General features: G+C 40.7%; 1 protein-coding gene across 1 annotated transcript; it reads right to left on the bottom strand.

Annotated features, from left to right (window-relative positions):
• Positions 1 to 1121: 1121 nt before the first annotated feature.
• On the bottom strand, positions 1122 to 12216 carry LOC118790531 (opsin-5-like). Its single transcript, XM_036547477.1, has 6 exons — positions 12084 to 12216; positions 9042 to 9247; positions 4799 to 4898; positions 3427 to 3531; positions 2784 to 3007; positions 1122 to 1604 (listed from the first exon to the last, which is right to left on the bottom strand). Exons 1-6 carry the CDS (start codon positions 12211 to 12213, stop codon positions 1122 to 1124), a joined length of 1248 nt encoding a protein of 415 aa, XP_036403370.1. The 5' UTR covers positions 12214 to 12216.
• Between the last annotated feature and the right edge of the window lie 13712 nt (positions 12217 to 25928).

The following is a 25928-nucleotide window of genomic DNA, read 5'->3' as shown; positions in this document are numbered from 1 at the left end:
TCCTCATTTAAGTACAAAGCAGGTGCCTTTCCATGGAATTTCACTTGCTGTTAACAAGCGAGGCTCTGAGAGACAGATGACTGAAAACTGATATAGGAGCCATATAATTGCATATAATCTACATTCATCTAGCCCCTTTAGAAAGTACCTGTTTCTTTTCGTTACTGTAGTTCCTGGTTGTATGGCCGTCTGGACCTTGTTGCCAAGCCATGCCATACAAGCCATGTTGTATTTTTCAGTTTGGAAACAGAAATGCCATGGCAGTTCGGAGGACGGTGTGTGACACGTGGGTGACCCTGACTCCATGGCTCATACCGGGACAGTGAGGTGAGGTAGCTCATTTCTGCAGCTTGCTGGATCGTGGAGCCGCGGAGCAGTTGGCATCCACTGGGGAATGCGGGGCATCCAGCTGATAGCATCAGCCAGACTCCCCAGGGGATACCTTCCCCAGGCCCACCGAAGCCCTCTGAGCACAGATCGCCCCTCTACAAGGTCCCCATTGTGCAGGCATGCGCCAGCCTCTTTGATGCAGCGCGTCCCTCATTACCGCGGAGCTAACCGCAATCTAACCTGTCGCGTCTCGTCACGGGGGGTATGAGTGGCCCTCGTGCACAGGCACGGAGGGCCACGCTGTCAGTGGCTGCAGTGAAGAGGAGCAAATAGAAAAGGGAACACTTGAGACATGCTGGCACTCACAAGGCCGTCTATAGCAGAGGAAGTCTTCTATTTTGCCAATGTGCTCAGCAGACAACACTAAAGCATATTCAGTACATCAATTATGTACTCTGAAGTACTGTCCTCACAAGTAGGCCCAGCGTACACTCAACTGATATTGGTCTTGACAATAACATAACTACACGCATGAGGGATTACATAGCTATCATGCAGGCATGCAGCAAATGCGGATGATTTATTGACAAAAAAATATGCATTAACCACAGCACTGTAAGCACCAGTCATGAAGAATAACACAGTAAATAATAGGCTGTAACGTACAAAGACATTCACAGTTTAAAGTGTATACATTTTTCCTTACAGTTCAAGTAGGTTTTTCATCAAGTAAGGTTCCATTTGTCATTAAGGAAAAACAACATGAATGACTCATTAAAACAAACACATCTTTACAGTCTGACGCTTTGGTATTCGGGTGTCTCAGTGGTCGAAGGGGCGGGGATGCTGTACACCTCCTTGTTGACAGGGGGCGGGGTGGCCAGCGGACTGCCCACCCCTGAGTCCGGGCTGGGGGAGGGATGGAGCAGGGCCCCTGGGGCGTACTTTGCCTCCTTGTGGCGGGGGGGCGGTGGTGGCGCTCCCGGCTGCTGGGGGGGCGCGGCCTCGGCTTTGGGCTTGAGGTGCTTGAAGCGCTTGAGCTTGACGACATCCTTGCCTGGGCGCGCGCAGGGCAGCAGCACGCTAACGTCCCGGCGGAACTTGGAGCTCATACCGAAGTAGATGAGTGGGTTGTAGAAGCTGGCCGACTTGGCAAAGAGGCGGGTGAAGATGCTGGTCATAGTGGGCACGTGGTAGCCCCAGGCTGACCACATGGACACCACGGCGTAGGGTGACCAGGCCATGATGAAGGCAGTGCAAATAACGATGGACACCTGGAGCAGAATAGGATGTCAAGAATTACATGACATTACATTACATGAAATCATTGGCATTTAGCAGATGCTCTTATCCAAAGCAACTTGCATCATTTACAGTTTTTTTTTTTACATTGTTATCAATTTATACAGCTGGATATTTACTGAGTACCTTGCTGAAGGGTACAGCAGCAGTGCTCCAGTGGGGAATCAAACTGGCAACCTTTTCAGTTCAGTCCTGCTCTTTAACCACTATGCCACACTGGATGGTCACAGATCACTGAGCAAGGGGTTACCTGACCTGATGGTACATCAACATTTTGAGTTTAGGGAGCCATAAAAATGAAACAGTTACTTTAGTAACTTTATTTTAAAACCTGGTTGCCTGATTGCTGATGGTTTCTGTTTATTAAGTTAAGCCAGTCTTGCAAAAATAGCTTCAAAAGTCAGTCACTTTTATTTATGAGATAACATAACATATATTAACTGTCATAAGCTGTTTTTTAGTAAAACCATAAGTGTTTTTAACCCCGTCATCATTAGTGTTGAAACTGAAGATTAAACTGTTGTTCCTCATTGAAATATACAGCAGGTAGGTTTTCCGCGAGGCGCTACCACCGCTGAATTATCTCCTGTATCCTGTTACATGTTCCAGAATGCTCCCTAATAAACAGGCTTGTGCAGGAGATCATAACACACTGCAGGTATGAGCTCCAGCTCATCCTTAACATTATTTATTGCTGTCCTACTAAGCCCAGAATTGCTGAGCTGTGAATTTTATTACAAGGTAACTGTCAGACATGCATAAAAATACATTTTTCACTTTTCCAGCTCTCCAGTTTTTCTCCGGTAAGCAATTTCTGACACTTTAGAGGAGCTCCTAACACTTAATTTTCTATGGCATTGCTCAACATTTTTTGACATTTATATTGGCCACTAGTCAGAGAAGTGAATATTTTTCAAAGCAATACTGGATACTATCATATATGACAAAAAAATAATACTAAAGCCAGGTCTTCAGAATACAGCCCTGATTTTTTGGTGGATATACTGTGTTAATAGTGATGGGCAACATTTGTTAAGAGGTCAGCTAGAAATACAGTGCCTTATTGTATGATATTCATAGCTGCCTGTATGTATTTGTATAACTCATGTAGGTTATCCTGCCTTAGGAACGATATATGATGCTACACTCACCCGTGTGACGTCCCTCTCAATTTTCCTCTGCCTGTCAGTTAAGTAGCCCTCGGCTGACATGGCATTGCTGGTCTTGACTGTTTTGATGATGGACACATAGGAGAAGAGCATCACAAGCACAGGAATGAAGAAGCAGGAGATGAGGATGGAGATAATGTATGACTTGTAGATGGTGGAGTAGTTGGCCTTGGACCAGTCCACCTCACAGGTCCCGTACCCACGGTCTGTAGGAAGTGAGAGATGAGAGAGGATGGGTTATGTGCATCCCTTCTTCTTCTTTCTTCTTTGTTTTTTTTCTCTCTCTTTCTCTTGCTCTTTATTTGTGCACTAGGACCTCTAGGATGTAGAGTAAACCAATGAGACTAAGAAGAAACTTAGCAGAAGTGAATGTGAATTTTAAAACATTTACCATGTCTTGTAATGCACATCTGTGTGCACAAAATACACCTGCAACACTGAGTCAGAGACATTGAGTGAAAAGTGAAATTTAATTGACCTGCTCCCATTAACTTGCAGCCTTTTCATCATTTGAAAGTTTCTGATTCGTGAGAAGTGAATGACATCATTAAATGACATCACTAAATGTAATGAGTATATGTACTCAATATAATGTCTGGGTTTTGCTCTAATTTTGTAATCTGACCTGTATAGCTCCCCCAGCCAAGCAGAGGAGCCACTGACCAGAACAGTGCTCCAATCCAGATGAAGACCAGGGATATGGAGATGGTGCTTTTGCCAATACAGTGTGCTGCAACAAAAACACACAAAAACAAAACGCAATTAGCATCTTGCAAAATGGTGATTGCACCCACAAGATAAACAAAATCCCCATAAATGTTATAGCATTGTGCTGGATCTATTATGCTGTTTATATATATATATATATTCAAGTTGTAGGGAACTTCATTTTATGGGTCTGTATTGCTTGAGGCAACTGCCAAAAACTCAAACTTACACCTTCAGCCCGTGTCTAAACCAGTCTGAACAAGTAGCAGATGATCAATATCTCCTAGCATCCCCCATCTGTCTTCTCCGTCTACCTCATTAATCCAGACGTTTGATGGAGAAATGTGGTCAATATACTCAGACAGTGCAAAAAGGTGAGAATGGCACATTCTCATTCTCACAACAGAGCATTGTAGGGCATGTAATCAGTGCTGTTGAGAAAGCTGATTAAAATAATTTGTTTTCTATTGACTGCAATATAAACATGGTGGTATTTCTGAGCTGAGAGCGATGAATTTCCTCTTGTTTAAGAGGTCAGCCTTTGTACAGTAAATGTTATTACTCTGTGCAAAGTCCATCATTTAGGGGGGACACAAAGGCGCAGTATTGTTGTATAGTAATGAATGTTAGATTGAGGACTTGTTATACACAAAGAGTTCTTTTTCAGCAAGGCAAACCCTGCAAACTTCTTGCAATGAAAAGAACCTTTTGTTGACAGAAGGTCTATAATGTTCTATTTAGGAGAGCGGTGGACAATTGTTGTAATGTGCTCATTCTCGGCACATTATGATTTATTAGTCATTTATATTATGTGTAATTGAGCTCAAATGTATGTGAAAGGGTTCCAGATCAAAAATGCTATGCCTCCTTTAGGGCAAATCCTTTTGACTTTGTGAGATTTACTCCTTCTAGACAGTATTAAGGTTTGTATTTTTGGTTTTACATATGCCAAGAATGTTACTTGGCAGTGACTGATATTTTATCCATTTGCTAAAATTTGTTTTGCAACTCCCACTTTTTCTCCTTATAAGGATCTTTCTACAAAGACAAAGTTAAATGGATTAGCTTTTTCTGGCGTGGTTTGTTGAATTTAACATTAGATTAAAATGTTTCTAATGTATTTGTCATGAGTTTTCTTTGGTAACAGTTTGTGAGTTATCTGTTTATTTAGTAACTTTCTGGCTTGGTTTTTATCAGTTGTTACAAACTTGATTATAGATTACTATTATGGATTGTGCTTCATTTAAGGTAAATTCATTGCTTTGCATAGAGATTGCACAAGATTTTACCTCTGTTCGGATGGCACCCCTTGATATATCTGGTGACACTGATGACGGTCAAGGTGTTAATGCTGGCCAGGCCAAACAGCAAGGTGAAGAAGCCGTCCACCTGAGAACAAAGGACATCGTTGTCAGAGATCACATTGTAAAATGGACAAGTAACAGGGAAGGGCCTTTCACTTTAGGCAGTTCCTGCTTGTCCTTGCAGAGCACCTTCATCTAGTTGTTTGTTTTCACCTGTGTATCGGGTAGCTTTCAGGAGTAGCTCTCCTCTCTGGCAAGTCATGTGGAGCCCAGCTGACAGAGAGGGAACATTTTTCCAGCCACTGCTGGAAGGGAACAGAGCATTGTACCGAAATTACATTTGCTGAGTTGCCTCTGACCTGCCTGTAGATTCATCCACACAAACCTATGAGACCTCTACATTCATGATAAAATACGGGCATGGTGCCAGTCTGTTGTTTGCACCCATCACAAAATAATCTCCCAGACTGCATTTCTTTGGACCATGCTGTGTGGAGCACCACACAGCATGTTTTAAAGATTGCCCTTGATCGGCTTTTGGTAATCCCATTATGGCCTTTAAATCCTGTCTCTGGTGGCAATCTGGGGCATAAAGCCAGCCCCTGTGTCCATTACTGACAAACATCACAGTCAGATGCATAAGAATGTCGAGGAACTCATAGACAGCCACTGCTTTCCACAATCACTACATGCTTTTCATTTGAGGGAATCTTAAATTTGCCCTTTGCCAATACTCCTGTAATGTACTGTGATTACATTGATTCATAAACATTGCCAACCTGGCAGAAAAAAAAAAAACATTAAATAAAAGACAAATGCTATAAAGATTTGCAAGCCATTAAAAGTTGTTTTGCAGGATACATTCCTGCTTTAAACTCAAAGTGGGATCACCATATATGGCTGCTGTTGATGGTAAATGTGAGGTCAAAGATCAGGAATGTACAGGATACGGTTCAGGTGGATCAGAGAGGTGTGTTTAACAAGTCTCTCGCCGTGTTTTTACAAGACCATCAAACAGGTTCCAGAAACATCATAAAACCCTAAAGCGCACGGATCGAAGGATCTGCAAGGAGATCGAAGAAGTCATCCCAAGAGTTTTTTTTATATTTTTTAGTGAGCAAAACTCATATTAATTTTGAATTTTACTGAACGTGTCTGATATAATTCTGCCCCTGTTAGCCCGACACACTGTGATCCCCCCCCCCCCCCCCCCCCATATTGGGCTTCTCTGTCTAGTCCTGTGGCGGGCCATCCGGCTGGGGAGCCCCATGGGAAGCTGGCGGGGTTCCTGGGTGCAGCCCGTTGTGTACCTGTTCGTGTCTCATCAAGCCAATGCTGTAATCTGTTAATGCGTCTCACATGCCTGCCGTGGTCTTGGGCCCGCGGAATGCGCACCAGTCAGTCTCTTAGGGGCAGAGAGGGAGGGGCTCGGTGTGTGTGTGTGTGTGTGTGTGCGTGCGTGTGTGTGTGTAGACGTGTGGGCATGTGCCTGTGTGTTTGGAGAGGATATCACACAATTCCACATCAACTCAGACAAGGCAGAAGAACAGAAATGTCTATAGGGTGTGCTCATGCCTATAATGTAAAACATATGAGTCTCATACCTCTTTATCTGATATTAGTGCAACAGAGGATGAATTGTTTGGAATGAACTGTATTTATGCCTTTAGGGGAAATCAGATGCACACCAGAAGCAGCTCCACAATTATAGCAATGTGCTTGATGATAAAGCAACATCACGAAACATACAGCTGGATGTAGACTGTGAATTGAGCAAAAAAAAAAAAAAAAAATATATATATATATATATATATATATATATATATATAAATGTTCCATGCCTCTGCAACAATTGAAATAGACAAATCAAATTTAATTCCTGAAACTAAATCTGAAATATTATATTCATGGCACTGTTGAAATACAGCGTGGGGTATACCTGAGTGAGGATTGTTATTGCTAATGAAACTCTGGTGCCTGTGAGAGACTTCAGGTCAGGCTTTCATGGGGAGGGAAGCATAATGGCAGCCTTTGGCAAGCAGAAGAAGATACGCAGGAAACACAAATCCAAACAATTTAGGGAAAATTCCAAACAAATATAAAAAAATGCATATCAAGGCGCCAGCCACTTCACAACATGAGAAAACCTTGATAAAGAAGTCCATGCTCATACGTTAAGGCACACACACAAAGAAAAAAAAAAAAACACTCCTCAAAATACAGAATAGCATTGCTGTAATGTACACCTGCAGATTGTTTGCAGCAAAGTCATACAAATGGTCAGGAAGTTTGCACAAAGCCCTCCAGGTGTGAAAACATCCTAAAGATATATTATTACAGAGGAGCTCGGTTTTACATGGGAGATAAGACCGAGGTGAACACAAACGTGACACAGTGGTATGTGGTGGTGAGTGATGTGACGGAAACAGAAAAGATAAAAATCCAGCATGCAACACTGTCATTGGCCCTCTGTGGCCCATGGTCATGGACATCCCCTCACCCTGGAATCTTGCTGCCATGAGGCAAAGATGACCTCCTGCCACTCTGCAGCGATTTCTTCCTCACACACTAATTGTGTAGAGTGTCAGCGTTGTGACCTTAGAATCTACGGCACAGCACTGTGAGAACTCACACAGATTACCAAGAATGTTGTTGCTTTAACCACAAATCTACATGGAGAGAGGACGGAGATCTCAGGTCATCGTAGTCATTGTGCGCTATACTGAGGCAGATCTTATTAAAGATTATTATCTAAAGAGATGCTGAACTTCAGTCGCCTGAAGGGTGTCACTGGAATTAACACTCTCTGAGGTAGCAATATGGTGGTGTACACAATCCATGAACATTGTTTCCCTTTCACAGGGCTGGTCAGTCAAAGCCTTACCATGCCATTCTTGTTTTCTTTTTACATTCGATAACAGTCAGAGAATTCACCACAGGCATAATTCTTCCGTTGTTTCTTTGGCAAACCAGGAAGATTCTTGGTGGTATCCTGTGAAACTGTGATTCTCTTTGCAGGCTGGAGCTCTGGAGATGGTTTTCCCTCTTGAAGGGGCCAGTTGTTGTAAGCTGATTATGGATTAACCTTCACCCCACATGGATACTCATGTAATCACTTAAATCACTGAAAAAACCTACTTACTGTACCTCTGTGGCATTCTTTGGCATTAACTACTTTGTGAAATTAGCACTATTCAAAGAAAGAACCAAATGGCAACACTCTAGTTCACTCTAGTTCTGTAAAAAGCTATTAATAGAATCTTAATAGAAGATTAATTGGGAGAGACTGCTAATCAGTATATTCCACAATAGGTATGATGCTATTGTGAGCTACATCTCCATACAAGCAATACGGTGAAAAAAGTGCAAAAGTGCATCATATATGTCTGGTATTTTATTACAAAGAATATTTTTGTCTCTGAGAAAAGTAACCACTCAGAGCAAATGATTAAACCTTAACTCAGAGTCAAAAGCAAATTGTAGATTTGTTGTGAAATCTGGCTGTTAATGCGGTGATGTGATACTAATGTGACTGCTAATTTGATTATGTGCCACATAGTTTGTCTTTTCAGGTTAATGGCATGCTAGAGTGAAATCCTGGAATTCCATTGCTGCTGCTGGACTTTCCCTGTAATTCATGTAGACAGTAATGCTCTTAACTAATAAACTATTTTTTTCATATTTTGTCAGATTTATTCCTGCATTCAATTAATATTTATCCTCAACTGACTCACATGTCAAAGTGTTACTTTTTTCCCAGAAACACTTCTGAACCCACCTAAATGGCAGAAGAAAAATGGTTTGTATTGAAAAAATGGTACTTTATACATAAAAAATTGATAAATATTGACTGAATCACGGGGTCAGTTGTTAGTAGACTTGGTAGATGCAGTCCTTTAGAGGAGTTTACAGTTTTTCTAGATGTTATTCTCCCTGCTAGCTGCCCTTATTTGTATGCTTTCCTTCCCAAAACAGAAAAGTTCCTCAATCTCTGACTTAAATGAAGGTTAAGTGGCTGGGGATTGAAAGCTCAAATGCATAGCTGTTTTAAGTGAGAGTGCACTGTAGTTTTAAATGAATAGCTTTTGGATTCATTTTCTGGCATTCTCGGTCAAAGCATTGACCTTTGCGTTTCTGGCCCATACTTTCCTTTGTTCTGTTCCCAGTTACTTCTATAAAACTTGAACCACCCGAGGCAAACAGAACTAGCACCCAGCCTCACCCTTACCTGGCATGTCCAGATTGCGGTGATCAAGAACCCATTATCCCGGAATATGTTGAAGATCTCCAGGATCCCGCGGGAGTATCCAAACACAGAGATGCTGGCATCAGATATGGCCAGGTTAAATGTAAGGTAGTCAGTGGGCTGGAGAGAGGCCCTCTGCTTGTAGAGGACGAAGATCACAATGCTGTTCCCAAACCAGGAGAGCCAACCTGCACCAGCAGACACACAGAGACATTCTGCTCAGGACTTTACATTACATTACATTACCAGCATTTAGCAGATGCTCTTATCCTTAGTGACCTACACAGGTTTCAATTTTTACATGTTATCCATTTATACAGCTGCATATTTTCTGAGGCAAATCTGGGATAAGTACCTGGCCCAAAGGTACAGCAGCAGTCCCCCAGCAGGGAATCAAGCCAGCAACCTCTTGGTTATGTGCATTGCTCTTTAACTTTATAATTTCTAGGCTTTTTAGTTCTTTTTACTCCACTCAATTGATAGCAGCCCTCCCAGATTTCATTTAGCGCCTTTTTACTGCCCTCTTTACTTAATGTCCCCTTCTCCAGCATGTTCTATGTGCATTGCAGGCACAGAGCCGTCCAGCCTTGGAGATGCTCCCCATGAGGGGAGCCCTGCCCAGACGTCTGGGAAACCCTGAGCGATATGCCAGCGGCTGCCAGCACGCCACGATGGGGGCTAGCACAGGCTGTATATCAGGGGCAGCTGAGAAGCTGTGGGCAGTGGCCTGAGAATGAAACTGCTTTCAGGCAGGGGAAAGGTATTTCATTAGCCTGTCCAGAGCCATTGATCTATGTGCAAATTTTCTATTCCAGTGTAGCATTAACAAAATGTGTTGAAAATCAATCACGTGCATGGACAGAAAGGCACAGTCAGATGAACCTTAAATTTTCCCAGAGTACCCTGGTGATGGCTTGCTCTGTCTCATTTATTTGGGTGTGATTGCAAGCTTCATATTTAAGTTGGTTTCTGAGGTTGAACAGATAAAGTGCTGAGTACTTGGTACTGAGTCCTGAGAGTGGCTGGGAGGGATTTTCTGTCTGTGAGCTGGGGTTGTTGGCTTGCAGCCACCTCTTCCTGGTCAAGTGCCTTAAAATCTCCTGCCTGGACAGCAAGTGAATTGATTAAAGTCATCTGACCCATATGTGTTAGCAGACTTTATGAGGTGAGTGAAAAATCCACAAGTAATCTGTGTAGTACCCACACTGAAAGCAGCAATTCAAGAAACTGATTCCAAATGTGTGAAATGCAACATTTGTCAATTGGTGTTTGGGAAATGGGACTTGTAACCTGGGAAGGGGAGCCTTCACCTCTCCCTAGGAACTAAATGTTAAGTGTGTTCACATGTGTGTAATTTGTCAGGGAACCAGCCTATTGGCTAACAAGCCACACCTGCCTAATTGAAGGCTGATTAAATACAGGTGTGGCTGGCAAGCAGGAGGAAGGCTCATTTTGTCCCTGCTGTTGGGTTGTGTAGGCTGGGTTCTTTGTCTTTTGGTTTTTAAAGCAATTTTTTGTTTATTTTAACCTTTGTTCTTTTCTCCTTGTTTATGGGAGAAGTATTTTCCAGCTTCTCTATGTAACCATAGGGTTTCAGGGTTAAATCTTGGATGGGCCACTACTAATAATGTAACTCAGACTGATCTTGGAAAATATCCATCTTGATAAATGCAAGATTATAATCTAGGCCAATTACCTTGGATGAGGGTGTTTCATAAGCTAATAAGCAGAGGATACTAGGGTCTTCAGAATGTATTATAAATGCCAGAACAGTTCCTGAGCCCTCTTATTTAAAAAAATTTCTCATGGTTATTTTCAAAGAAATTGTCTTGCAAATTTCAGATGGGAGAAATCTAGCGTCAGTGTTACTGTACCTGCCTGAAAAGTTCTGCGGTATCAGCATCCTTCACTGGGGTTGGCATCCCCCTTGCTCACTTAAAATATGATTCTGATCATATCAGTCAATGCACTGCCCTTTTCAGGATCAAATCCAAACTGCATTGTTCAGGTGTCTGTTGCCATGGCACTAGTGGCTGCCCCTATATTATCGCTACTCAATCACGAGTTTGGTAGCACACCAAAAAGAGGGGCCCTTCATGGACAAAATTTTAGGAGCTTAAGAACTAGTAAAAACCTAAAAATTAATTTGCATGAGCAGTACTCAATTCTTATGTGAAGTCACTAGGCGCAGAGGCAGCAGACCACAGTGTCAACATGCATAGTTATGACCTGTTTCTTTTCTATTCTGAATCATGAATGGATAGTTCAAATATCCTGAACCACATTGATTCCAGAGCCTGAGGTTTTTCTGTTAGTATATGAGATGGGGGTTCGTGAATGATTGGAAGCAGAAACGTTATGGAAGTTATGGAAAGGATCTGAAAAGCAGTCGTTCTGACATCTGTTCCCGCTAACAGTAAAAGGATTCCATATTAAATACCTTTTTCCTCTCAGGGCAAGACGGCCGTTCTCACCGAGAGTCTTACATATTTCCAACCATTTCAAAAGCGCGGATGGATACTTGGACAGAATATGGATGGAAGTGAATCTGCGAATACTCGCTGTAACTCGATTTGTAACCATGCCAGATTTTTCCTCTGCTGTTATCATTAACTGTAATTAACTGTCATACTCTTAACAGCAAAACGCAATTAAAAGAACGTCTTGCGTTTTATTACATAGCCTATATATTACGAAAACCGGGAATAATTAAAATGGTTTCGTCTATTTTGTTTACAGTAATTACTTTTAACTTTTTAACGAATCTGGCTCTCTTGATAACGTGAGAAAACAACTCGAAAAGGGATAATTTATTATTTAGACGACCATACTTACTGCAAAATCTTACTGATTGCGAGTATTCTGCTCTTAAAAGGCTTTTGCAAAAGATTTAAGATGGTATCAAAAATCTAATCCAGATATTTTGTCGTAGTTATTTCTACGAGTTAAAACATTCTAGCTGAATACAGAAACCGGATGTTCTCTAAGTGAATGGAGAAACAAGTAAACTAATCGTGCACCCACCTAGGATCAACAGGTATGCTCCTATGATGGTTTCTCCTTGTTCCGACAGTGGTGCGTCTTTCTCCATGAGGCTGAAATTATTGTTCCTCCATGGGATATTTACTACTTGTAGAGGCTCCTTCATTGACATGGCTATTTCCTGATTGTAGCTGCCACGACATTAATCGTTGTTGTTCCCGAGGAGCTGTTGTTCAGAGAACACACGGAGGCGCTTCATGTGAAAAGAGACGCTCTAGACCACTTCTTAATGGTTAAAGCCTGTCTAAATATATCCAACACTACACCATTGCTGTCCGTAATGGTGACGTGTCTGTAATCCAATTTTTTTGTCTGCAAGACAAAAAAAAAAAAAAAAACTTACTATTACCACTACTACTATTACCATGACGCCTACTACTACTATTAATAATAACAGCCGCAAACTGAGACAGCGATAATGAAACCAAACTGAATGCAAAAGACGGCACGCACTTAAATGCATTTTCACCCCCTTCTTTTATTTGGACTCGGAATGATGATCTTGTAATTTAATGTGATTGATTCACACCTTATAACGTTCAAATAACATCTCATTTAAGACTAACGTAAATGCAATCATAAAATTTTACTTCTCCCAAGGCATACGGTTATTGGATTCAGTTTGAGAGCCTAGGCACCATAATTCTACTAGTGTTGAACTACATTTACCAGCGCCTTTGGACTGTCCAAGGTGCTGAAATACAAGGCGCGTTCGAGGACAATGCACCATATTATTTCAGTATGATGTTAATTTTGTTTTTGGTAATGACCGCCATCATCACAGCGTCGACCATAATATCCATAACGTCCGTTACTTATTCTGTTGAGTTTTTTCTCTATCACATGTGCTTCAAGCTAACAGTTGTTTATCCCAGTATAACCAGTACACAATCGGTTCTGCAAATAAATGAGTCCCTTATATTCTTTTATTTAGCATCTGTATGCACCTATCTGTTTTTTTCTATAAATGTATGGAGTTAATTAAAATGACACAACGTGTGTAATAAAATTGTGTATGGGGGAGGTATTTGTTAAAAAAATCAAAAGATAGAACGGAGCCAGACGACATTTTTACAAATACACCCCAGCTGCCTCGACTGAATCAATTGTACACAAGCATGTTTTGTTTGCCAACGGGTCTCAAATTTCGTTATATGTAATTACCCCTCGATGAGCTGAGAGAAATGGTTATAGACTTAGTGGCTGACAGCCACTTGGTCTTGTAATCCCATTACAATATTATCATGCAGATTGCCGCACAGGTCTATACGTACATTTCCTTTCCGTGCTTCCTCTTGTTCTAGATCTTAAGCGATTTTCCATTCCTCTCATAATTTAGGTAGATATTTTGAAAGAAACCAATATTTAAAGAACACTAACAAGAACTTAATCAGACAGTAGCACTGGTGTATACCTCTTTTACCGTCCAATGAGGACAAAGGCATTCAATGTCGGATGCAAATCGATATTCTGTGTCATCAAGATACGAGACCATTCTCAATAAGCCCTGGAAGCTAATGAAGCATTGTAATGTGTTCACTGATTGTTTTCTTAAAGGTTTACCATAAACAGTTATTCTTGTTATCAGTGCTGTTCACTGCACAAATGTTGGGGTCCTGAGGTTTACAATACTGAGAACTTTTTATTGTTCTTTAACATGAGCTCTGTCCACAGTGGCCTGTAGAACTGATGAAAATCTGAGAACATTGGTGTGATAAAATAGTGAATTGGTATATTCTTGTGTCTGTATCATTTCTATGTCAGAATCCATGCATTCCTCTACTCTGCCCATGGGGATCTGGGTGGTGGGATTCATGCAACATCCAGCTAGCCTTTTACATCACATTACATTATTGGCATTTAGCAGACACTAATTACTGAGGCAATTCTGGGTTAAGCACCTTGCCCAAGGGTACAACAGCAGTGCCCCGGCAAGGAATTGAACTGGCAACCTTTGAGTTATGAGTCCTGCTCCTCAACACTATGCTACACTGCCACCCCATAGAAGCCTCCTTTGGAGAAAGTGTCTGTGGCCCAGGTACTGCCGCAGTTTGAGAAACCGAGATAACAAGCAAAACAACATTAAATTCCCTGACTGTAGTAGCTGTTGTGTTCTGGCCCATAGTGTCACAAATGAAATGTCACTATGACTCTGGTGCTCTGAAAATCAGGATTCTGTCAGCTGGACATAAAATGGGTGATAAAACGGGCCTGTATTCAGTGTATTCTGCATCGTCACTTTTCAGCACCTGACCATTTCTGGTGTGAGCTCAAACAACAGCGTTATAACTCTCGGGCTCCTCATTGTAGTTAATACTGGGCATGTAAAGCAAATGCACATAGGTTGAGAGTGAAGGGATATCTACTACATTTGTCACAAGTCAAAGTCCTCACCATCCTGAGTTGGGATTTCCCCTTTGATCACATAAAGAACCACGTCTATGTGTATGTCATTGTATGGTAGTGTGTGTACTTAGTTTGTAGGCTGTCTAGTCAGGTTGCACAAGTTAACTTGTGGTAGGGCTTAAATAGTGTTATGCTCACACTCACTGGCCTGGGAGTGTTGTTAGCCTGGTCTGAAACTGTCACCTGTTCAGCTTGAATGGATACACTTCTGTTCTTTTGTTCTGGAAGTCACTCTGGATAAGAGTGTCTGCTAAATGAGTATAATGTCATGTAATGTAAGCTATGTGTCAGATTAATTCAGAACAATCCAGCCCACTAGACTGTGCATGTATATAAATTAGGGATAGGGAGTTTTGGCTAAACTCCATTTTGGGAGCTGTCTCTTTTCAGCCATAAGGTCCCATGCTGCTGCTGTTAACTTCATGAATGTATAACCTTTGAGTTGGGGCATGGCAGATAGAGTTAGTGAATAAGAGTATAAGTTCTGGCCAAAGTGCCATCCCTAAGGGATAGGATCTCAGAGAGATAGCCCCTGACTCCCTTACTGTAAATAACCTGCCTTCCCAGCGGTCATCATTATTTATCACTATGGATGGTATAACATGAAAACCTGACTCCTAACATTAATAGCTCAGTGGATAGCTCAATGGGGATTTCAAGCTGGGGACCTCCTTTTTGGTTGGATGGAAAAGAGGGAACAGCAAACCATACAAGAAACCTATTTCATATTTTCTATATTTTATTTTAATGCATTGACGCCACACTAAAATTTTAGTTGCCATTAAAACATTTAGTACAAATCAAATAGTATTGATTGTTCCTTAATATTATGAGAACATGTTGACAATGTGAAAGACAAACAGGAGGTTTGTTAGAAAAAATACTTTAGGGATAACTGTATCTCCAAACAGAGCCCTAACTCTTGCTTCAGAGAGAACAGAAATAAAAATAAGAACCTTTTTTGTTTTGCAGTTAACAATGAACTACCTGTGGTTTTGTAATAATTGGTTTGGAATCCATTAAAGTGAAATGAGACGACAAACTATTTCCTTTCTCCTTTTAGAAATCCCTGAGGTATTTCTCTCCCCCTTTGCATGCCCCCTAAGGACTGTGTGCTGGCTGTAAGTGTGTTGGTTTCTAGCAGTAGCTTGTTGTTGCTGAATTTACAATTATAAACCTCCTGGTTCCAAACTTAAATGTTGACACATGGAATTCAGCAATGTTTCAGCTTTTCCAGTTTACACAGAGAGAGGCAGTCTTCTGTTGTTTCATTAATTTAACAAGTCATGCATGTTTCCTTTTGTGTGATTTTTGGGGGTATGCATCAAAGATAAATGCATCCTTTGTAATGAAAATAATAAAAATGTGTTTTGAAAGCCATCGCACAACTGCATAAATATTTCATGACATCCTGTGAAATGGCCCTGTTTAATTTATGGCACAACAATACTGACGCATTCACCACATTAAAAGAGGAAAATGCCAAAATGGGTGGCTTTTGAGTCAAACATTTGGAGAACAATGATTTTTAGGAAGGGTTTGAAAATTGTTTGTGCATTCTGAATTCATTTTCAACAACTTTTGTAAATACGTAGGGACAGGGCCTGCCCAGGCACTCTTGCTGGTGGAGCAGTGCATACCCCCCTTGCTTGTGGGTCCCAGACTGAGCCGCTCTGTGGAGGACACCTTCTGACGGAGTAACTTGAGTCCAGCTCACAGTGCTCACCTTGTTCGGGGGCCCTGAGCCTCACAGGATGCGGACGGGGCCCCTGCCAGCTGCTCCCCCGGCTTCCTGACTCCGCATCAGGCCGCTATTGAGCGCTGGCACCCTGTGAGAGCCTGCACTGTGGGCATGAACCCCTGACCCTCTCCCTCCGTCGCCGTCCAGCTGAAAACACTGCGGCCACTCATCTCCTCACAGGGCGGGTCTCTCGCTGCTGCTGCTGCTTCTGCTGCTGCACAAGCACAAGCACCTGGGGGGGACACTCCAGTGCCAAACCCCAACCCCAAACCTAGCCCCTAACCCTAAGAAACCGCCCCAGCACCATTCAGAGCAGTGCAGATTCTCTTGGGATTTTGTGGCTTTTTTATAAGAAAAAGAGTGTGTGAGTGAAAGGGACAAGCAATGGAGGAGATGTCATATGGATAAAGAGGATGTGGCCACTTGGTGTATTGATGAGACCTGAATCCTTGGACACAAGAGTAATGGGTCTTACTAGGGCAGGCTTTATTTGTGCTCAGTTTATGATCTTAAACCCAAATCCCAATATGGCTGCTGATTAATTGATATCATTTTGGAAGCTGATCTTGAACCATGCTAAAGAACAGTTGGGGACATGCAGAAAATACAATATACAATTAAGTGAAAAAGAATGAACATGCACTTAGATGTACAGTTACACATCCACACAGTATACAACCATTGCATTTACATTACATTTATTCCTTTGGCAGACACTTTTATCCATTTTATACATGTCTTCAGTTTTTTCTTGAACCAAAGGGGCAGAAATGTTTTCTAAAATTGGCAGAAAAGGCTTGTCAGGGGATTGCAGTGATGCAGTGCTATTTGTCAACCAAGTAAAAAGAAGGTACGTGGTTTGTAGTGGTGTCTACTTTGCAATGTAGTTCACCTACAGTCTATAACTGTCATCAATCAAATTTCTGTTAAGTCTTTGATCATAGTCAAGGCACAGAAATGGAAACCCAAATCAGCCAGATCAGGAAAGCTCATCTCAGTTCCAGGATGACACTGCTTGCCATGATTCCATCGGTGGAAAGATGTCATGGCTCAGCATGGCACAGTTCTGTCCATAGCAAGGTGCACCATGGTTCAATGAGCGGAGAAGCAGAGTTGGTGGAGATAACTTCACTAAGAAGGCATCTGCTGGTTGCCTCCACTTGCTACTATCAAGGCAAGGATTATGGGATTGCTTATTTAACAGGTGAAAGAAGACACTGGAGTTAGGATGAGCCTGATCTCTCTCATAATAAGTGCACATATGTTAGGTCTCTAATTATTATTAAATATGCGCTCAGCCTATGTATGGATCCAAGCAAGGCTCTGCAGAGAGGGGTGTTGACAGATGACTGTGATCTAATACAAAGTGAATGTGGAGTTTATAGTAATTGTAATGTAGCTGCCCATTTACCATTGTTTAATATTTGTGGAATATTTATTTATACATGAATTCCAGCACCGGGCCTGAAACAGAAGTTCTTCAGGGTAATATATATTTTAAAAAAATAAACCACCCCCATCCACTCAGGCCCTGCGGTGCCGACATTTTCTGAGAAGCAATGATGGAACATTGGGATCTTGCACGATGACTTTGTGAAAAAGTGAAAAACTCTTTGTGCAAGACTTTTTTTCCCAGTCCTTTCTCCTTGAAATTGTCTTTCTGCAATATTCATTTTCTGTAATACTTGTCATTGTAAATCTCCTCCTGATATCTGCTCCACAACTGAATTTAAGAATGAGTCGCATCCTATGTCTCTTGAATATCTCTGAAATGAGACAGTCATAGTCAGTATTCCTTTGAAACACAATGTGACAATTTATGGAGATATTTCTTTCCTAACTTGTTTACTGATTGTTTTATGAAGACTGTAAAGGTAAAATGTCATTGTTTGACCAGAAGACAAAATAGCATTGCTTTGACAAACATATAAAATTATAAGACATTATATTGAAGGTCATGTTCATCAGAAGTTTACTTTTTATCTTGGCAATGATTTTGAAGGCTGCAACTGTCCTTTTGCAATTCAAGACTAAATGTGATTCTCAGATGTGGGCAGAATGGGGCCAGTGGAGGAAAGCTAAGAGCTACCAAGACAGATTCTGCTGTGCAAAAAAGAATTTTTTTTCTTTCAGTTGAAAGAAACATGCAGTCCATCTCAACATTATACCATAAAAGAGATATAAATGTGATAAAGGGAACACATGTAGACATCATAGATCTGGAGTGCAAAGACACAATAATTTATTGCATTGTCCTCTCCTGAACCTTTAGTAAGTTGAACCATGCAAGGTGAAAACCCACACGCTGCACAGTAGCTGCGGGTCACAGGCAGTGGGCTGTGAGCAAGACATTGGGCTGCAGATGTGGTCACCAAGTCAAGCCAGGTCCGTTCTCCCATTCTATTTAAAACACACAGGTGTGGAGTAATTGTTAGGAAAACTGGATTCATAACCAGGAGGCTGTAGGTTTGAATCCTCATTTGGAAACAGCTGTGAGAAAGGTACTTACTTTTAAATTGCCTCATTAAATATCTGGCGGGATAAAGCATATGTCAAACATAAGCTATCTAAGTTGTCCTGGGTAAGTGCAAATAACTCTAATTGATTACCATGTTATTTGCTGGAATCATGGGAACACATTAGGTCACATAGAGGGGGGCAACTATAAAATCATTCTGGATGATTGTATTCAAATCAAATTTCTTCCATCACAAGGTAAGGATTTAGTTTTTTTTTGCCCACTGCATGGAGCACATGGTTTGAGTTCGATGGTTTGAGAGTGATGGCATGTTGGGCACCCTCTGTACAAACAGATGGAATATATCGCACAGGAGAGATTACACAGACACCCAAGAATGTGATTTGAAGACCAGGAAACAGATTTTCTAGAATCAAGATTTCAGGAATAATGTACCAGGTACTAGCTGTTGGGCAGATGTTGCTTATTAGAATTTCCATTTGACTTTAATTCCTTCAGTTTATCATAGATTTTTTTTCCAGGAAATTATTTAGCAGTGCATTTAATAGAGTATCTTCAAATTTAACATAATGTTGTGTGCAGGGGCCAGAGCTGACATGATTACCTCATGAACTTCATTATTCTGTGTTTCCCCTGGTTTCATTTGAATTGGAATTGAAATTCCAAATCTTGTGTTGCAAGAAACTAATCATGGTTGAACTAAAATGTATGGATCAGTATTAGAAGGTCTGTTCCCTCTTTTGACTTTTGTTTTAACCTCACTGATGTCCCAAGTTTTCCTGACTTCCTTTGACTTCACATTCAACTCCTCTCTGCAGGTCTAGCACTCACAGCAGGAGATTATTATCGGCATTTATCGTTGTGAAGTAGTGGTTGCCTATGTTATGCTAGACACAATACGATGATACATACCAGTAAAACCCTTTGAATGAGGTTCCTGCAGTTGCACTGTGAGGCAAACTCAACATGTGTAGTACTAACAAGTGCTCACAAAATATGACAGTTTTGCTCTTCTAATGGTGATAATGTGGTGGTAACATTTTTTAAACTTTAGATGTGGTTCTAAATATCATCTGTTACTTTTGGCCTTTTCATCCAGCTTCCCACTGTACCTTTGGCCCAGCTGTGAGGTTTTATTCAGGCCTGCACAGTGGGTCTTGGTTCTCCTGAAGAGCAGATTCAGGCACGCTAACAGCATGTGAAGGGTAACACACACACAGTGCTGGCACGAGTTAAGCCACATTCGCACCACGTGGCTGCCGTGACAGAGTTTGCACAGTCTTAGTTTACCTTGGCAGCATCGCAGCACAGTAATCATGACGTGGTGATCATTACGGTGGCGCTGACGGCCTTCGGAGCTGTGGCCAGGCCAGGAGGTTCAGAGCGGATTACTGTACTTTGTCTGGAGCATGTGGAAAAAGTCCTTGTTATTATTGTTATTATTATCATTACAGAAAGGAGCTGTTTAGGAGCGGCTTGTCAGCCCTCAGACGCAGCCCTGGCAAAACAATGTGGCACTTCATGGGAGACACACACCAGGTCAGGAGCAATAACAAAGTCTCTTTAAAGGAAAACAGAATGGAGAAAGTGAGAAATGTACTCACCCCCCTCTGCATCAGCAGGGCTACTTGGCAGGGGAATACAGGGTCTTTCTGTGCTTCTCTGCTCTGATGCAAATGCACGTCAGCGTGCAGAAAATGGGCTTCTTGTGGCTGTATTTTAAACGAATGTGTGCTGGAAATGACAAATGACTTAATCCTGGCTGATTATTTCCCTTTTAGCGTTAATGGAAGAAAAAAAAACCCAGAGGAAAAACAGCTTTAAGGATGCTAAACATATCAACATTCACAATATCTTTTTTTACTTATTCAAAATGAAGAATGTCAGGCTGTGCTTTTATGAATTCTGGAAGTAGGTCACCTTTATTGGATAAGAGTATATAATTCATTTTATGTGAGAGGTGCTAGTATTTTATTGCTGACACCTGTGGGTCCTTTAACTTGCCAGGATGGTGCATTGGACACGGATTTGGGCAGGTAGAACAGCTGTAGTGTAAATTAATATTGCATGTTCTGGAAATAAGTGTGAGGGGGCCATTGCATTATACTTTCCTATTTATTTTAACACACCAGTGGAGAGGGCTATTGCGGTGAAAATTTTCATTGCTGTCCACACTTCTGGCAGTCATGTTGGACGAATGTTTAACTGTCTTCATAGCAGCTGGAGTTTGAATGAGATTGAGAGTGCTGATGAAAGTGCACTTCAAGGTGTGATGTGTGAGCCTGCTGCTCATTGGCTGCTCCCCAACAGCAACTCCCTCCTGGGATTCTAGATGTTAGAGCCAAAGGGGCGTGTGGTTCCTGTTCCTGAGCTGTAAGTCTCGCATGTTGTTCTAGTTCTGTTTGAAGTCAGAGAGTGTCCTTTCTGAGCATGGGTCTGCTCCATTTCATCGGTTAAATCAACATCTCTTATCCTGTTTATTACCGGACCAATAGCTTACAGTCGCTCCATGAAAGCATTCCAACCATAGATTAGTCTGTCAGCCTTAAAACCAAGCTTGCACTAAAATATGCAGCAAGTTATTTGAAAAACATACAAAGAGATAATGAGTAAATAAATCTGAGATTCTCTGTTCATGCTTGTGGAAATTTTTACTTTCTTTTTCGAAGAGTTGATTATAACAACAATCTGATTCTTCATTGCATCTTCCACTGCACTTGAAAAGGGTATTTTTCCACTTCATTTTACTGGCTGAAAATGGATGTGATGCACTCCACAGAGATACATCATCTATTGACTTGACTGCATGGAAGCTCACCTTTTCAACTACAAATTCATCCTTGAGGTTTTTTAGTACTTTTTTGTCTTTGAAATTCCAGTTATTAGATGAAAGACCAAGGATGGTCAAAGACCAAAATCGAGCTTGAATGCCAATAAACATGGCCTACAACTTCTATCTGATCTGCAGTACATCTGTCTTCTTTCACAAATATATAATTACTGACTTCTGGCACCTGGTACATCATGCGTTGACTACATATTAATTTGGAAAAGAACCTTTCAACCCTTGAAGAATGTGATAGGAAGAATAAACTGCACAGAGAAACAGTACTACACTTCTACATGCGTTATTGGTCATAATTAAGCCTTATTGTTTGCCTCCTCTTAACATGTCTTTGACAAAGTGGTTACCTAATCAATGACAGGGGCAGACTGGCAGAATGAGTGAATGATTGGATCGATACATTTGATATTAGAATGTCAGTATGTTCTGTGAAATGTGTGGGTTCTGATCCACACTCCAGCACGATAGGTAGGTGGCAGGGTGCTTCTTTTTGTCGGCTTGTGTCCAGCTGAAAATCCACTGTAGATGAAGAGGGAAAGGATGAACAGTGTGATAACCTTAAGAAGACAAGAAGAATAGCTTCTACAGTACATGATGTTACATTTGTCCATTATTGTCAAGTTGCTGTGGATAAGAGTATCTGTTAAATGACAAAATGACAATTTATATAAATTCATTTGGCAGATGTTCTTACCCAGAGTGACCTAAAAGAGGTGCACTGAATAGGGTTAAGCGACTATCCACACAGATACTGAATCATTAACAGCATCTATGATCTAAAACTAAAGAAAAATGCAAAGCCTATTATTTTGTCGAACAGTATCATACAGAACAATGCCAAGTCTGCCTCATGTTGTTTGTGTCCCTTTTGTAATAATTGTACTCATTGCTTTGTTTTGTGTGTGTGTGTGTGTGTGTGTGTGTGTGTGTGTGTGTGTGTGTGTGTGAAATGATGGAGTGGGGCATCATTACTTGCTAGCTGTTGTAGGTGTAGTACAGTGATGTGCTACAGTTATGATCTGTGGTAGACAAAATCATTTGTGTCGTCTGACCAGCCTGGAAAAGAACATTACTTTGTTTAATCTGCCTGGGTATTCATTTTTCTTTTTTACTCCCTTCCCTGTTTAATGTACGTGAAATTAATGTAATGTAATCCAAATCAAAGAACCAGTTCAGTGATGATGGACAGGTAGCACAGCTCTTTCTGTTCTGTATGAAAAACCATAGAGGGCATAGTCATGGATTTTGTCTTATGCAAGAGTAGAAAGTGGCATAGTTTCCTCTGTTAGTGGAAGGTTGTTGGCTCCACTCATGAATAAACATTTATATAGGAACGTTGTTTAGGGGGCCATATTTTTTATACAAACCCACTATTTACTCAAGAAGCTAACTTGGTAACATACCTAAGTAGGTCCCATTTATTATAGAATTTATGCTGATCCCACAGGAAGTTAAATGCTCATTTATATGATGAAGGGATGTTTTGCCAAAAAATAAAATCATTTCCACAAGGAAACCGAAATGTGTAAATTCAAAACCAGATACACCGTGAAAGCAGCAAAAATATAGGGGGTGAATGTGGTCCAAGTTCTCACAACACTAGTTAAACACGTCAAGTTCTCTCTGTGTGGCTCTGCTGCCATTCTGCTTACAGTAAAGGTACCTTTGATCTTCTGCAGAAGGTGCATTTGGTTCTGAATTACAAGTGTACCATTGGACAGGGGAAATATATTTATTTCAAAATATCTGCATCTGTATGAATCTGACCTTCATGTCCCCACATTTCACATCCATAGAAAAAACGTTTTGTCAGAGGCATGCTCCATCAATAAAGATTTTGATCACGTTTCCTATAGAAGCATAATACCTGCTTTGTTATCTTAATTGTGGTTCTGCAGTTATTATTGGTAAAGAGCTGAAAAGAACAAATATTTCAACATAATTCTATATTTTTTTATTGTCATGCTCCTTTTTGCCATTCAAATAAAACACAACATAGTTTAAGCATTTCTCTTTATATGTCCTTGATTCTTGATTTTATGAACTGTTTTTATTTGACCTTTTTTGTAATTGCATTGGCAATTGGTGCCAATAGCTAGTCTCTTGAATATAAAACCTTTCAGAGGATAAGTTCATATTTTAACAACACTAAATTGAAAGCATGTGAAGGGGCTTGTAGATCTCTGTACCTTTCTGTAATTATTCCACCAAAGGACTCTGAGACCCTTGAACAATGAGTGAATTGTACCATAAGGCTTTAAAAAGATATTTCTCAGAACAAGGTTCCTGAAGCCTCCATTTTGGATCAAAGCCAATTGGACCTATGTGGGTGGGACCAATAATTCTGCTGTGACTGTAACCATGGGAGAGAACTCCAGTGCTGTGCATGCAGAAGCAGTCCAAAGACTGGCCAGCTTAAAGGACTCACCCCTGACTCATGACTGTCGACAGCCTTTTTGTGCATCTCTGATGACTCAGTGCTGAACGAATAATTGATGATTCTTATCATCTTATCAAAGATTTCTAGCAATTACTATGTATCACTGTCAGACAAGATCTCTCATCTGGTATATATCTGAATAAATAGCTTCTCCTCTGTCTTTTATGGTGGTCACATTGCCAGGGCCAAGGTTACCACTGTGTCCCTCTGATTCTTTTGATAAATATCGCTGCTCGCTTACGTGCAGTACACACTCACCTTGGCCATCTCTATCTCCTTTTTTTTTTTTTCAAAATTTAGCTATAGAGGTGAACACATGGAATGTTCCACAGTTTTTGAACTCACAAATAGATCCTGCCCTAAAAATACCAGTATGACTAAGCCTTGTATAATCATGTATGAGAGTTACTGATGTTGAACTATTATAAAGTTTCTTTTATAGTGCACAGTGAAGATGGGAATAATGCAGATGCAAGTCAGATATGAAATTTAAGATCTATTGTATAGACCTTGAAAGGTGTTACAGTATGGTGTAATGATTTATGATCTGACGCCATTAGCTAAGACTATAATGAAATTAAAAACCAACAATTATCAATGACCAATATCGATCTACTGTTTAGGTGTATAACACTTTAAGGGGAAAAATGCTACACTAAGAAAAATGCCATATTTGGTAAATTACTGGGTTAAAAATGGTGACTCAACCCCTCCCAGATGTGCAAGATAGGCACTTAGACTGTCTTACACCTGTATTAATATTAACAGTTTCATATCTTCAAAAACACTGAAAATCATGTTTTAATTAGGTACAGATACAGTAAGGTGACAAAAGCTATGCATTGTAAATTATTAGAATCAATTTTTAGTAGACAGCCTATATATGTGATATAACAAGTAACCATTTTATGACTGCATTTATGTGCTATATTAATAAAATATGAATCTTGAAAGGTATCTAAGGCACATATGGACAATATATAGGAACTACAAAAAGGAGCAGTGGAAAGAATATGCACCTAAAAAATCCCAGCTGGTTTGAAATCCATCCAGGTTAGATTTTAGGTTGAATACATCATCTTTTAGGGTCATTTAACCCAATATTTAAAGTATGTGTCCATGTGTTTGTATCATTACAGAGAAAGCTTTTAAGGATGTAATAATGCACATGACCTTCTTAAAGAGCAAGGCCCAAAAAAGGCTTTCAGAGGAAGCTTGAAAATTAGACTGCAGTATCAATGGCATAATGAAATATTTGCCTCAGCTTAGTACAGATGGGTTATTTTTGTAATATTGATAAGTACCTTTACCTCTTCTCCTGCAGCACTCTGAAGGATTCTCCATATGCTATACTGTTCACCCCTTCCTAGTTTATAATTAAGTTTGCAGTCTTACACCTAGATAAAACTGCTGTCTAGTTCTTCATTTAATGAGACCTGAGGATCAAAGGCTGGTCTTTTTTGTGAGGAAGTATGGTTAAGAATAAACAATGTAAACAACGTCTGTAAGGATTAGACTGATGGCAGTTTACTTATTGCCATAGAAAGCAACTACCAACGCATCAAAAATAAATGCTGAATACTGTTATGAACCTCAGAGCAGACATTTCTCTAAGAATTGCTGTCTTTCTGCTTTTGGTGCCTGTAACGTATCTTCCATCTTTCTAAAAGAAATTGACACTACCAGATTGACTGGGGCTGAAGGTGGAGCAGAGGTAACACTATGAAAGGGAATTCAATGAAAACACAAAAAGAACCCACACCATCTTTTGATCTGTGGTCATTACATCCTCCTAAATTTTGGTTTATATAGTTGAAAATGGGAGGTTGGAGCTGTACCCTAACTTTGTGAGTGAATTTGCTGAAGGGGCAGATCAGGCACAGACACCTTTTATTGTGTGAAGAAGAATCACAGCG

Source organism: Megalops cyprinoides, chromosome 15 (genome assembly GCF_013368585.1).
Source record: "Megalops cyprinoides isolate fMegCyp1 chromosome 15, fMegCyp1.pri, whole genome shotgun sequence".
Taxonomy (NCBI): domain Eukaryota; kingdom Metazoa; phylum Chordata; class Actinopteri; order Elopiformes; family Megalopidae; genus Megalops; species Megalops cyprinoides.
Note: the sequence above shows the minus strand (reverse complement) of the source record. Positions and strands in the feature narration are given on the sequence as shown.

Bases quoted from the DNA above. Each gene is read 5' to 3' on its own strand.
- LOC118790531 (XM_036547477.1), bottom strand. From the start codon at position 12,213: ATGTCAATGAAGGAGCCTCTACAAGTAGTAAATATCCCATGGAGGAAC. The intron at 4,899-9,041 runs GTAAGGGTGAGG...CTTTGTTCTCAG, and splicing joins CCGCAATCTGGACATGCCAG to GTGGACGGCTTCTTCACCTT. The intron at 3,532-4,798 runs GTAAAATCTTGT...TTTTTGTTGCAG, and splicing joins GGGGTGCCATCCGAACAGAG to CACACTGTATTGGCAAAAGC.